The 15,132-nt window shown below is 33.6% G+C and overlaps 1 protein-coding gene across 4 annotated transcripts in view; it reads left to right on the top strand.

Annotated features, from left to right (window-relative positions):
• The window catches only part of TFPI (tissue factor pathway inhibitor), a 63,168-nt gene that overhangs the window by 29,568 nt on the left and 18,468 nt on the right, over positions 1-15,132 (top strand). For all 4 annotated transcript variants that reach the window (XM_047770460.1, XM_047770459.1, XM_047770462.1 and 1 more), the window contains 2 exons: positions 4,905-5,102; positions 11,147-11,191. In XM_047770460.1, the coding sequence (XP_047626416.1) occupies positions 4,905-5,102; positions 11,147-11,191 (243 nt within the window). The remainder of the gene's footprint in view (positions 1-4,904; positions 5,103-11,146; positions 11,192-15,132) is intronic.

Raw genomic sequence — 15,132 nt, 5'->3', positions numbered from 1 at the left:
ACTCTCTTCTTGCCCTTACCAGATGAATCCAATGGGAGTATCTAGTCAAGCCAGACACCAAGAGATTTGGATAACAGAAGTCCGTTCTAATCCCATACAGTTCTGTGTCTAAAAGTAAAATACAATTGACTCTTGGCAATGCAGAGGTTAGGGGCCCCAACCATTTGTGAAGTCAGAAATCTGCCTATAACTTACAGCCAGCTCTCTGTATCTTTAATTCCCCTATGTCTGGGGTTCTGAATAGATTCAACCAACCACAGATCATGTCGTACTGTAGTATTTACCACTGAAAAAAATTCAAGTATAAGTGAACCCATATGGTTCAAACTCATGTTGTTTAAGGGTCAACTGTATTAACAATAAAACAAAAGAACAAGGAGGAGACTGTGTAGTGATCATTATTATAGATTTATTTCTTTCTCAAAAGTAATATTTTGTGGCAAATTTGTAAATTACCAATAGAAATCTCAAGTCATTCTTAATAATGAGCAACAAAAAGCGATAGCTTCTACTTGTATGTATGGTTATGATATAAAAAAGATTTTCATACTGAAGTGAAGACATTATTTCAACATAGTATAGTAAATGAAAGGATATGCATAGGCATGCATAGGGTGCTGCTATAATACAAGGAAAGGGACTCATTTAAGCCTGGCAGTCTGAGAACTTGGCATAGGAAAGCGGCCAAGTGGTACATGCTGCATCACTTCAGCCCGCACCCAAGAATGAGACACTGGGAGCAGATCTAAAGATCTGCACCAACCAGACCCACAGCTTGAAGTCTACCTGCCCAGGCAGACCCAGCCTACATCAGCCCCAGCTGACGGGTAGATGAGAAGCAAACCCAGCTAGGATCAGAACAGCCACTGACATCCTACTCATGAGTGAAAAATAAATGCTTATTATTATATGCATGAGAGAAATAGATACATTGTTAGGAAAATTTCCTAAAGATGGAATGTTATTTGATAAAGTCAAAACCATTATGTGTTTTATGAAAAAAAGAATTGGACACTATGAGATTAACTTGAATCTTTCATTCAGCTCATTTCTTAAAAGGGACAGCTGAAGTTCTAATATTTTGGATGTTGAGTAGACAAGGGATGTAGAGTTTAAAGTAAGTCCTGATAGGGAAAATGCCAGCAATCCCATCTTGAAGAGTGAGAGGAAAAAGTGTTCAAGTGTTCCCAGTATTCACCTAGTCCAAGTCCCCTCAATTAGGCTGAGAAATGCATGGCAGTTAAGCGGGACGTTCCTGAAGTAGTTGCTGCTGCCACAGTTGGCCAAGAAACCAGAATAAAACCCATCAATAATTAAGCCAGAGTTTTAAATCCAGACCAAACCTGCTGGATAAGGAAAAATGTTGATTATAAGGCTAGACTTGAAGACCACTTAGCTGACTTGCTGCAGTCTTATCCAGAGTTGCTTTTATTTTGTTTTTAATTAATCTTGCAATGACATGATTCTGCATCTGAATCAACTCAATTTTGGAGATAGCATTTATCAAATTATGCCACAGCCATGCCATCATCTTACAGAAGTATACCATTTCATTGAAATAATGCATTATTTTATTGAAAAACATAAAATATTTTAAGGTTTCTCTCACAAGTCAGTAGTAGACTTTTTAAAATTAGTCCCACTAGCTAGGGAGGATGAAATAGAAGAAACTTCTTGATAATACAAAAATAATAATAACAAATAGCAGTGATAAGCTTTAAAAAAAAATTCCTTTGGACCAGGAGAGGGAAGATTAGCAGGGAGCATTTAGAGAAAGGAAAGTATCTTTTAGAAAATTTAGAATCAGACAGAACTAAGTTTGCATGTGTGGTTTGCTACATAGCAGCTTTGCAAAATTAGAGAAGTTTATGTAGATTCTCTGACTCCCAGTATCCTAATCTATAAATAAGTCCTGTAAATAACTACATGGAAACAGTTATGATATAAACTGCATAAAAGCATCTGACGCATTTTTCTAGCACAGGGAAGGCAGAGTACATGCCTCTGTTCTTCTATTCTAGAGAAATGAAATCTTCGAGTCAGAGATTCAAGTGGCATGCAGTTTCCTGATAGCAGGTAACTTTAAAGCTCTAGATTCTCAAACAAATTCCAGGAGAATGAGGATTCTAACTGACAAGGATATGCCATATCCCCAAATATGATCATGAACCTTCTATTCAACATCTCAGTACAGAGGGAAGGGAGAGTGAGACTGTAATCCTCAAACTGTGAAACATAAAATACAGTAAGTTAATCATGAAAGATTAAATATAAAACATTTACCTCACTACATCATATTAAATTCCTCTTATATTGCCCTGTATGTGCTTTCCAGTTTTATGGCCTTAGGTGGATCCTTGTCACTGTCAACACTTTCTTTAAATCTCAGGAAAGTTACCCCTGACCCCCTCAGACAAGCTTAGGTACCTCTTTACATACTTGCACAGCATCCCTGACTTCTTGAATATTTATATAAGTTAGTCTTTAGGGTCTGCATGCTCCATGAAAGGGGATGGGGTGATTACTGCCACTTAATTTACTATCATATCTGTCATGACAGCACAGTGCTTGACACACATGATTCTTAACTTTTAAAAAGGTTTATCCAAATTAAGAAATAAAAACAAGGCATATTTTGAGTGGAGTGACCTGGGTCTGTGTCTGGGGGCCACTAACCACTCCCTGAATTCAGGAATGCTGTGCAAGAGGGGAGGTTGCAAGTGCACTGAATAAAAGGATATTCTAATACAGGATTCATGTAAGAAATACATTTAAATGTGAATGTTAAAGATGAATAATTAGATAATAACTAATAAAATGCATTAATCAAAGTTAATGCTTAGTGTTTTCTTTAGGAAACTGCTGTAAAATCATCACCATCTTTCATTATCAAAACTGCTTTTTTTTTAGTTTTTAGTGGTTTAGAAAAAAAATTGAGTGGAAACTGCATAATTAAATTTATGTGCTTCACCTAAATGCCAATTTAGGAATCTCAGTCACACAGTCCTGTGGCAGTATCACTCAGTTATTAAGAAGGTAGATATCTTCTGTAAAACTGTGGGGGTCAATTCTAAAGCTATTGTTTATGGTGTGAACTGAGCTATTAATTTTTCCAGTGCTATTTTATAAATATGGATAAAATAATGCCTAATTGAGAAAATTATTGTGGTCATTAAATAATTAAAAAATGTCTAGAGCACAGTATTCAGTAAACATTAGTCGTTACTACCGGAACCATGGGCTACAATTATGGGCACCTATCTTTCTATTTGTGGTGCAATGCCACCGCCTGGTGACACAATTACTAAATAGCAGGTTGTGTGGGGGGTAGTTTATCTTCATAATCCAGGAAATGTAAAATAAAAACTTTGGCATGATAATAGGAAATGTCAAATATATGAAAGTCAAAAGGAAGGGAATCATCAATGAGAAAGAATCTAAGTTATTAACTTATAATAAAGAGTTTCCCTGAATATACAGTATATGGTAACTGAGGTATCAGGTAAAGCTTTCTGCTTTCTACAGGTAGAGATCTATATTAAAGATGCCTGTCTGAAACACTGCTTCAATGATTTGGTGCCTGTAAAGCTCTAAAGTAACATTAATTTGGGAGTCAGTGCCATCATTATATGAGAAGTACTATGGAAATTTCTGAAGTAATAGTATATGACCAAAAGATTCAAAATGTCAGAATATCTTTATGCCCAGGTCATTTCTCAGAAATATTTATGTGACCTCTGAAATTCTGAGATATGATTCTAAGATCAGATATTTAATAGGCCAAATTTTTGTTGGTCCTACAAAAATGTATCTCCACCAGATAAACATAAAGTGCTAATTCAGTGATACACTGTATGCTTAGTCAGATGCACCATTTAGTTCCTTGAGGCAAAGCGTTCTAGCTTCTCCCAACTTTTTTACAACTCAAAATATCAGTTATAGAATACTCAATCTTTAAGAAGGAAATATAAACAGTAGTTACAAGTACACATAAGTGTACTACTTAGAAATGCTTTCAGTTATTTTTGAATTCAAATTTTCAAATATAACTTCAGTGATAAAGGGAAAAACATATTTTCCATAAGTTATTTTTTAATTTATGTACAGATATTTACCTATGAAAAATATTTTCACAACTATTCTAAAATATGTTATGAATTTCTATAGAAAAATACTTGTGTGTATAATTTAAGAAAAGTACTTATAATTTGTAATATTAAACACAAACTTTCATAATTAGGGAATGGTTTAATATTATATGATATATGCATACATATATGAATATAAACATACTGTTGCTTTTTTGTTTGTTTGACTTTTAGGGCCACAACTGCAGCATATGGAAGTTCCCTGACTAGGGGTCTAATAAGAGCTGTAGCCGCTGGCCACAGCAACAGCAATGCAGGATCCAAGCTGCATCTGTGACCTACATCACAGCTTACAGCAATGCTGTATCCTTAACCCACTGAGAGAGACCAGGGATTGAACCTGAGTCCTCATGGATACTAGTCAGATTTGTTTCCCCTGAGCGATGACGGGGAACTCCCAACTGTTGTTTTTTTTTTTTTTTCATGAATATTGTGATCATGTATGAGCCCTAATCTGTTGCTTTTAAAGAGTCACTTTATGTGTAAAAAAATGACACAATACAACTGTGGATTAGGGAGAGGTCTCTACTTATTTGTAATGTCAACTCATCAGTTACCTTACAGCTACTACTCAATTCCATCAATAGATAGATCAATAGGTACAAGTTTAAGCAATATCTATATTGCTTTCTAGACAATATTGCTTTCTAGACAAAAGTCTAGAAAAATAGTCAACATTTTCCTTTAATAGTTGTTTAATAATTGATAGAGTGCTGATGAAGGATTATGTGTTATTCTTTTATTTTTATCTTGTAGATGCAATGTTGCCACCAATGAAACCTATACATTCATTTTGTGCAATGAAAGCAGATGATGGCCCATGCAAAGCAATGATGAAGAGATTTTTTTTCAATATTAACACGCAACAGTGTGAAGAATTTATATATGGGGGATGTGAAGGAAATCAAAATCGATTTGAAAGTCTGGAAGAATGCAAAGAAAAATGCACAAGAGGTAGATGTCTGGAGATGCTTATCACCCAGGAGCATTTAGGGTTATATTAAATCAAATCATATATTTGATAATTTTAGGTTAAAAAGAAAACAATTTTAACAATATTAATTTTCAAGATTTCAAGGAATTTTTTTTTACTTCAGATTTAATGTTCAACTACCATTTTTCATGTTTTGTGTCAGTCATTATTAAATATATTAATCTCCTTGTTCTATACTCTCTACCTGATTAAAAAAAATGAAGAAAACACTTAAATTCACAGAACGGGTTTTATATCTTCAACAAATTAAGTGTAATTCAGCCTCCCTGGGCAGCTATGAGTTGGCAGGAAAGATATTGTTATTCACAATGACTTAGACTTTCCTTTATCAGTACAATTATCTCATAGCTGCCCTCTGTCAAGATAATGAATCTGATAAACCATTTTGAGGCTTTCAATAGCTACTAATTAGAAAATTAGAGAAATATATATATGATACTTAAGTCATCCTCTTTTGAACCTTGGACTAATATGGAAAAGAAAATATCATCCCTGCTGACTTTACTGATCCCAATCTTCCTTTCATATTTTTACTAAGTTATAGGTTTAAGAGCATATCACATTATATTGTTATTAAACTTTATTGAACAGTTTTATTCTGTTATAATCATATTAAAACTTTTTTTGCAAATATTACAAATTACAATGTTTTATGTGACTTTCTCTCTTCAGACTGAGATGAAATTCCAAATAACTACTGGTCAAAATTTTGAGCATCTTTATCTGTTTTATTCTTCTGAATTGTGAGCTACTTGAGAGATAGAAGACACTGAGTTGTCTTTATTTCCCCAGTTTCTAACCCCATATTTCCCCATTGCATGTTCTTAGAGCCAGTTGAATGTAATTGCAGGGCTACAGAGGTGGTAACTTTTAATGTCAGTGTCTTGGGTTTTTTTCTTGCAAAGCAGGGAGCTCTGTATGCTCACTCTGATAATGCTTTCCTACACAGCTTTTACAAAACAGCCCTGGCATCATCATGTTCTTGGCTTGGGGAAAAAGCTCAATGTGGTAAAAAGAGAAAATTTTCTCCCCCTGTGACTCTGAGATGCTTTGTTGTATGCTCCAGGGCTGACAGAAAAGAACTGATGTGAATGTATTTCTTTATCTTTGAGCACTTTACCCCTCTTTCCTCTCCATAGATGTGTTATAAATGTTACTACACACAGATTAGCCAGTTCAGTGGTTCTCTGTGGTACCTTTGGTTTTTTGTGATTGCCTGGTCATTTTCCATTCATCACAGTTCTATACCCTGTTGTCTTCCATACTGGGCCAAGCATCCTTTTGTGTTGAGTAGAGGCTCACTTGGGTTCAGCACCTTGGCTAGAAGCCTAGTTGCCTCATTCTTTCTAATCCTCACTTTTTCATGTGGCAGCCTATTTATTTTTATCAATTGGCCTTTTTCCTGAAATACATACCTCTTTTGCTTTTATAATCTACAAGCTTTTATTTCACCGCTGTGTAAAGTTACCTTTTTCTTTAGAAACTAACCAACCATAATCATTTTGTTTTTCAGTGAGTGTCCAGTTACATATGGTGTATTCTCAAACATCATTACACTTACCATAACTATATGAATTTTCATTATCTCTTCAAAAGCCATTTTATATTATTGTTTGAATATTTGAGTGTTTTATATAGTAAGCTACTGTTAAGGATATAGCTGACATATAGAAAAAGTATTACTAAGTTTTTAAAAAATCACCTAAGGAGAAAATTCCATCTTTAGCTGTAATGGGATAACTGTAACTGACCTTTCTCTCCTAATGTAAATAGCTAGAAAAGTGAATAAAATATATGAAGCAGCTATTTACAGACATTGATCAAAAGGCAGTGCAGGATTATGATCTCTGTGAGAAGGGAAACACATGAGGCTAGCCCTCCCATCTCCCCATCATTCTGCATGAAGATACTCTTGACCATAGTTAAAGGAGAGAAATCCAAGCAAAGCACAGTGGTCTCCCCCGTAAAGGGTATGGAGATTGGAGACTTGTAGACTGAGGTACCTGGACTTTGAGGGACAGTATATGCAAAAGAATGGATATCTATAGAGAAAATGCTAAAAAAATTCTGGATAAGGGTCCATTTGAGTTTGTCACTGAATAAGAAAATTGCATGCATTTGGTGAAATTCTGTGAGTTTGAGAAAATAATTCTAGGGATTTGTAAATGGAATAATTCCTAGAGCTCACACATGGCTAAGAGAAAAGTTGCATTTAATTTACTACATTATGGCAAGCCTAAAGTAGCTTCTACCCTACTAGTACTACTGCTACTACTAAATTAAGAGTAGAAGCTACTCTAGGCTTGCCATAATGAAGCTTAAAACAAGCTTTAAAAATTCCAGATTATCCATAAGTAATTTAACAACCTGACAAAAAGCACTTCAACATTCTTTAAAGGAAGACAATAAAATATAGCAGCCAATAGTATAATATTCAAAAATATCTATAATTCTCCCTTGCTCCCAATACTAAAATATTCAAAGAAGCAGCAAATTGTGATCCATATTTAGGAAATAAATACTCAATTCAAACAGAGAAATGACCAAGGCAACAGAATTAGTAAAAAAGATCTTCAAAATAGCTATTATAAATAAGCTAAAGGATTTAAAGAAAACATGAACACAATAAGGAGAAAAATGGAGTATTTAAAAGATAACTAAATGGAATTTCTAAACCCCAAAAATATAAAATATAAATAAATTCACCAGATGTACTTCAAGCAGATTAGATATTACAGAAGAAAAGGTCTGTAAACTTAAAAGACTGAGCAATACAAACTGTTCAAAATGAAGAACAGTAGGGGAGAAAAAAATGATTAAAGAAGTGAACAAAAAAGAATATATCCCAATATCTCATGACCCAATATCAAGAAACCCATGAAATTTATAATTGGAGTCCTGGAAATTGGGCCAGAAGAAATATGTGAATGTATTCTTTTTTGAAAAATAGGTGTATGTAATGTGGAAATTAAAGAATTAGATGAAAGAGATCAAATTCCCACTTAGCTTTTTAGCCAATCAGCTTCTATAGGAAGCTTAAGTGTGTTACATGAATTTTTTTTTAATTTTTTTGTCTTTTCCAGGACTGCACCCACTGCATATGGAGGTTCCCAAGCTAGGGGTCTAATTGGAGCTGTAGCTGCTGGCCTGAGCCAGAGCCACAGCAATGTGGGATCCGAGCCGCCTCTTTCACCTAGACACAGCTCACATCAACGATGGATCCCTAACCCACTGAGTGAGGCCAGGGATCAAACCTGCAACCTCGTGGTTCCTAGTTGAATTGGTTAACCACTGAGCCATGATGGGAACTCCTGCTACATTAAATAGTGGAGCATCAATTCCTCAAACATCTTTAATAGCTGTAGAAAATATGCTGTTTATATTAATTACTGATTTACTGGTTGAGCCAATTGTGACGCGTGGCCTTTCCTGGGTATTTACATGAGAATTTTCTCCACGGGGAACTAAAGAGTACGTAGATTTTCCATTTTATTTATTTATTTTTGGCTGTGCCTGCTGCATGTAAAAGTTCCCAGGCCAGGGATTGAACTTGTACCACAGCAGCGACCCACGCCATAGCAGTGACAATGCTGGATTCTTAATGCACTGAGTCACCAGGGAATTCCCTGTTCTCTTTATTTTTAAATTTGTTATGTCATGTTTTATTTGTTTGGAATAGCAAAGACTTATTTATATTAAGAATATTCTGCCCATAGAGCCATTTTCCCACCTGCTTAGAAAATTTTCTAAGCTGACTTCAATGAAGGAGAAATACTAAAAGTTAGCATTCAGATTTTACCCTTCCTTCCCCTAACCAAAAAAGAAAAAGAGATGTAGAGAAAAGGGAACCCTTATGCATTGCTGATGGGAATGTAAAATGATGTAGCTATTATGGATAATAATATGATGGTTCCTCAAAATATTACACAATTACTATGTGATCCAGCAATTTAATTTCTGGAATATATTCAGAAGAATTGAAAGCAGGGTTCAAAGAGACTGTACACATAAAAATGATTAAGATGGTATTTTATGATGATTTTTATGTTATGCATTTTTTTAATCGCAATTGAAAAAAGTGAGGAACATAAAAAGAAAGAATAGAGTAAAAAAATTATAATTGCTAAAATGTATCAGATAATTGATTTGGGGATATTAATTTTAATGTTCATAATGAAATATTTAAAATGTTAATTCATATGTGTTGAAGTTTAAGGAATTACTAAAGTAAATTAGTAAAATATTGATGACTATTTAAGACATCATTAATAAATACGATGTTTTGCATAAATGTAGGAAAACAGGATAATTTAGATAATTTGTTGTAAACCTTATTTTTTCAGACTATAATTAGCATAAGCATCAGTTAAATAAGGTGTTTATGCTTGTTATTTTCAGACTCCTCAAAGTTACTCATTGGTAATATATATGCACTTAAAATTAAAATGTGCAAGAAACCCATTGAGTAAGTTTGAAGGTATACCACGTGAACTCATCTGATTTGGGATGAAATCAGAAATGAACTCTTTTAATATTGCATATACATTGAAATTAAACATCTCTATGTTCCCATCTATGGCACTCATCACTAAGTAAAACAGAGTTAAAGTGAGTACTTAGCACTCTAGTCTTATATACTGTTTATATGTATACATTCTTTTCCTCCCTTCTTAAATTGAAACTAACATATTAGTTGTACATTAAAATAATTTAATGTAAGTTTATTTTGACAATACACTAATTAATTGGGGTTAGCTATTTACAATGAAAAATCAGATTTCCTTAACATTTAAAATACAACTAGAATTACACACACACACACACCTTTTTAAAAAACTATTAAAATAAAACATAGTAAAATTCAAAAAGAAGACACCCATCACCTTACTATCCAAAGTATAATCTGCCTGATCATTGGCTGAAAGGGGCATGTAAGCCAACTCATATCCACGTTCTTTCTCTCTCTCTTTCTCTCTCTGTCTCTCCTCTCTCTCCCTCCCTTTCTGTCTCTCTGGCGGTATTACTAATACTAAGTTAATTTTTTTTGGGGGGGTCTTTTTAGGGCCACACTCATGGCATATGGAAGTTCCCAGGCTACAAGTCGAATTGGAGCTGCAGTCACCAGCCTATGCCCTAGCCACAGCAATGCTAGATCTTTAACCAACTGAGTGAGGCCAGGGATCAAACCTATGTCTTCGTGGATACTTGTTTGTTAACTGCTGAGCCATGATGGGAACTCCCAATACTAAACTGCTTTGACCAAAGCTTTTCTCTGTAAAACAAATGATTATTCACAAAATAAATATCACTCAGTTTTTCTAACGTTTACAGGAACATATTAAAATTTTATATATTATATCAACTTGAATTTCATTATCATTTAAATTAGAATTTAGAATCCATACTTGAAATACAGTTCATCAAAGATAAGTAGCATTTTAGTTCTTGAGCGGAGTAGTTCTAATAATTCTATGAGATTTAACCAAAAAAATATGTCACAGATACATTTTTGGTTCACTTCTCCTCTGTACTTGGAAATAATAATGACACTTATTATTGGATTGAGATAACGAGGCCAAGGAAGAAATCAGGAAAGCAGATGATTCTGATTCCTTAACTCCTATTCTCACTTCTCTATAGAAATAATCTGTTTTCATAGACACAGTAGGTTGTTTGAATTAATTTTATATTTCTCATTATTTTAATAAATATTTTAATCATAGATATTTTGAACAGCAAGCTTTGTTCACCATTATTGCATTTTTTTGTGAATGCATTAGAAAGTTTCAACATGGTTTTTGAGACATTATTATTTTAAAATGTAAATGACTTTATGGTTACAGTAATTTAAATAATTTAATCTTTAAAGAAAATAATAAAATTATTGGCATTCTGTATAAGAATAATTTTAATAATAATAATATATCATCATAGTTCGTTAAACTGAAAATCATGACATTATATTATAAATTATGGTACTTGATATACATTATTTTTCTTACAGATTATCCAAAGAAGACTAGAAGATTAAACACAACATTGCAAAAAGGTGAATGTTTGTTTGTGTGCTAATTAGTAACATTTACATAAGGCACTTGGAAACTCAATTCTTAGTTTTCTCTGATAGGAGATTCATCATAAATCCATGTAATCTTTGAAATGGTATTTTGTTTCAGTGAGTATAATGAAAAATTAGAGATAACATACCTGATATTTGGTAAGGGAAGACTTCAAACACTATATTTACTGGTTCTAATGCAGCATAATATCTAGCATTAGATCAGTAAAAATCCAGAGCCATAGACTTGCTATTTTTTTTTTTTCTTTGTCTTTTTAGGGCCGCACCTGTGGCATATGGAAGTTCCCAGGCTAGGGGTCTAATCAGAGCTGTAGCTGCCAGCCTACACCACAGCCACAGCAATGTGGGATCTGAGTCACGTCTGCGACCTACACCACAACTCACGGCAATGCCGGATCCTTAACCCACCTACACCACAGCTCACGGCAATGCCGGATCATTAACCCACTGAGAAAGGCCAGGGATTGAACCTGCAACCTCATGGTTACTAGTCAGGTTCATTAACCCACTGAGCAACGATGGGAACCCCTGGACTTGGTATTTTAACATCTTCCAAATAGTGTTGCTGTTCTTACTTTAGTTTTCAGATCTCTAATCCTTTGATAATCTTAGCATTGTGTGGCTTTAGCATTTTCATCCAATATTCCTGTGAATGTTTATATGCCTTTGAGTGGTCAACAGTCTATACGCAAAAGTAAGGGGTGATACTTAAAAATAAATAATTGCTTCTGTCAGTATTATTTAGAGTATGTTTACATGTTTTTGATTTTGTGATTTAAATTATTTTATTTATAGTTTTTAACTAAAAAATAAGTACTTTTTGGTGAATATATTATATCAGCACAAGAAAAACTTCTAAGAGAACAAGAAAGATATGCTCCTTTTTATAAAGGTCTAGAAACTGACTTGGCCCAGTTACAATTTACGGCATTTATATTTGAAGGAGAAAATACTGAACAAAAAGATCAAATTATTTAACTCAGGCTATGAAAGAGTGCATAATTCAAAGTTAATTTTAATTTTATTGACTTTGACTTAATAATGTGGGAAAGAGGTGAAAAATCCTGTGACCCACTGATAAGCTGTCCAGAATTTCTTTCTTTAATATTTTTTTGATTTTTGGGGTTGCACCCATGGCATGGCATATGGAAGTTCCCAGGCTAGGGGTTAAATCAGAGCTACAGCCACCAGCGTATGGCACAGCCACAGTAACACAGGATCCGAGCCACATCTGTGATCTACACCACAGTTCACGGCAATGCCGAATCCTTAACCCACTGAGTGAGGATCCCTGGCCTAGTTGGATTTGTTTCTGCTGAGCCACTAGGAGAACTCCTAGTGTCCAGAATTGCAGTCAAAATTTATGAAATAAATTCATTAGCAAAACTTGTACAAAGAACATAATTAAATGTATGAGTTTTAAAATAACATTCTATAAATATTGAATTAATCTTTAATAAGTGTTCAAAATTTCAATTGAATGAAATTCTCATCATCTGTAATATCAAAGAATAGAGTATATTTATAAATAAGATTTTTTGTCCATCAAGTAAAATATGATATCTTCAACATTTAAAAGTTGGGTATTTTTTCAAAAATATAGAATCAGGAGAAAACTGTATGCAGGGGAAAAATACTAGAAAATTAGGCTATGTAATTTATATTTAATGATTCAGAATTCAGTTATTCTTATTTGATAATATGTATGAAAGTTAGAGAATAAAGCTATTAATCCTATTCATATGTGTACAGAAATGTTCAGATGTTATAACCAATACATAGTGAAGGCTCTAAGCATATCAGCTTGAAGTTAATTTTGTGATACGCTTCTTAGCATTAGCATCAGAACATGATAAAGACAATGGAGATTCTTTACAACCCATTTGGAAGAAAGTTTTAAGACAATTGCCAAGTATGTAGCCTCAAACAAAAGTTAAAGGTGAAAACCATGTGGCTGGTAGAAGTTGGTATATAACTTATAGTTGTCATTCTGTGTTTTAATTGAGCATCCATTTAATGCAGGGATTGTGTATTCAGAGTCAATAAAAATGTTGCTTTATTTATCTGAGAAATATTGGGCATGAATTTAATTTACAATGTATTTCAAACTGTAGGCTTAAGCAGAATTATTTTATAAGTGTGCAATTTCAACTCAAAATAAATTTCTGTTCTAGAATAGGTCCTCATATAAATAATAACAACTTCTAGGCGTAAAATTTCTTAGTTATATTTTCAGCAGAATTTGTTAGTTTTCTGTTTTTCATTTGGAATATTTGTTTCCTACTCACTTTTGTTAAATATAGAATTCTTAAATTATCTGTTAATATGATTTTAATTTCATAAGAAGTACATACTAAGACCAAAATAAATCAAATTAGTATTCCAATGTATTTTTCTCTTTCTCTTAAATAAAATATTATAAAAATTTCAATTTTTCTTGTTCTATATACTAAACTTAACGACAAATTGTTACAATGGGAATACTAGTGACATTTACCTTGAGAAAAAAGAAGCAGTAAACAATTTTAAATTATAACTTTCAAACTGGTACTCTGAGAAGTTATACAAAATAAATATTTTACTCTATATTAAAATAAGATGTTTTATTTAATAAAACAAGTTTCCATAGGGGACTGTTTTTTCTGCATATCTGCAACTATTGCAAAAATCACTAACATTATTAAATACATGCTCTTTTTATAGTAAAACACTCATAAATATTGCTTTCCTGAGATAAATGCAAGATGCTTTGAGGCATGACAAGATAACAGTTCACTTTCACCACCATGGTAATATACAGTTGTAGGAGAAAATTAGGAAATTGGAACTTTGCCCTAAAAAATTCAAGCCCAATGTCATAATAATTTTGAAAATAATTTAATGCTCTTCTTTACAGACATTGCATGTAAACAAGGCTTGTAATGTAGATCACAGTGGCACAACTTTTGTGACAACTGTGTTTAGCCTGGTTTGGAGCACTACCAAAGAATGGGTATTAGACTTTTTCAAAAGCCTCTCCAACCCCTGATCATGTATTTCCTTTCTGCCTCTGCACTGTTGGAATTATTCCAGTAAGAGAAGAAAATTAAGAGACACAGTGTGCAGGATGTCATACCTAACACAGATATTAATTTCACCCTAGGAATTCAAGAACTTCTACATATAGCCCTGAAAGCTTCCATACCCCTCAAAACTTCTCTATTTTTAAAAGTTTGAAACTATTCCTAATGAAGAAACCTTTCCTAATGAAAAAAACACTTATTTCCTTAATGAGACTGCACACCTGAAAAATGTGAAATAGTAATAGATCTTTCCTAAATGTTGATGCACATAAGCTCAATACAAGTTATTAAACCAAATATTTGACATAATATTTTGCAATTCCAAACCAAGGGTAAAATAACCCAATATCTTTTATTCCCTCAATTCATGAAAGAGCCAATAGTCAATGACTTATTAATTTACTATGAGAAATCTAGAACTTGAAATTCCAAAGACAAGGTATGACAATAATTGTATCTTCCTTATTCTAAATGCCACAGTAGATATAGTAATTTTAATACTGTAAGCTGTGGATAAAATTATATTTTTACTTTTTATCTTGAACTTTTCATATTTATTCCCTAAATAACTTCAACTTAACCAGTTATTTATATGTTTAATTAAAATAATTAGGAGTTCCTGTCGAGGCTCAGTGGTTAACGAACCCAACTAGGAACCATGAGGTTGCGGGTTCGATCCCTGGCCTTGCTCAGTGGGTTAAGGATCCAGCATTGCCGTGAGCTGTGTTGCAGGTTGCAGACGCGGCTCAGATCCCACGTTGCTGTGGCTCTGGCTTAGGCCAGTGGCTACAGCTCCAATTGGACCCCTAGCCTGGGAACCTCCATATGCCGTGGGTACGGCCCTAGAAA

This window comes from Phacochoerus africanus, chromosome 3 (assembly GCF_016906955.1).
Source record: "Phacochoerus africanus isolate WHEZ1 chromosome 3, ROS_Pafr_v1, whole genome shotgun sequence".
NCBI lineage: Eukaryota > Metazoa > Chordata > Mammalia > Artiodactyla > Suidae > Phacochoerus > Phacochoerus africanus.
The sequence above is the reverse complement of the archived record's forward strand: the minus strand, read 5'-3'. Positions and strand labels throughout refer to the sequence as shown.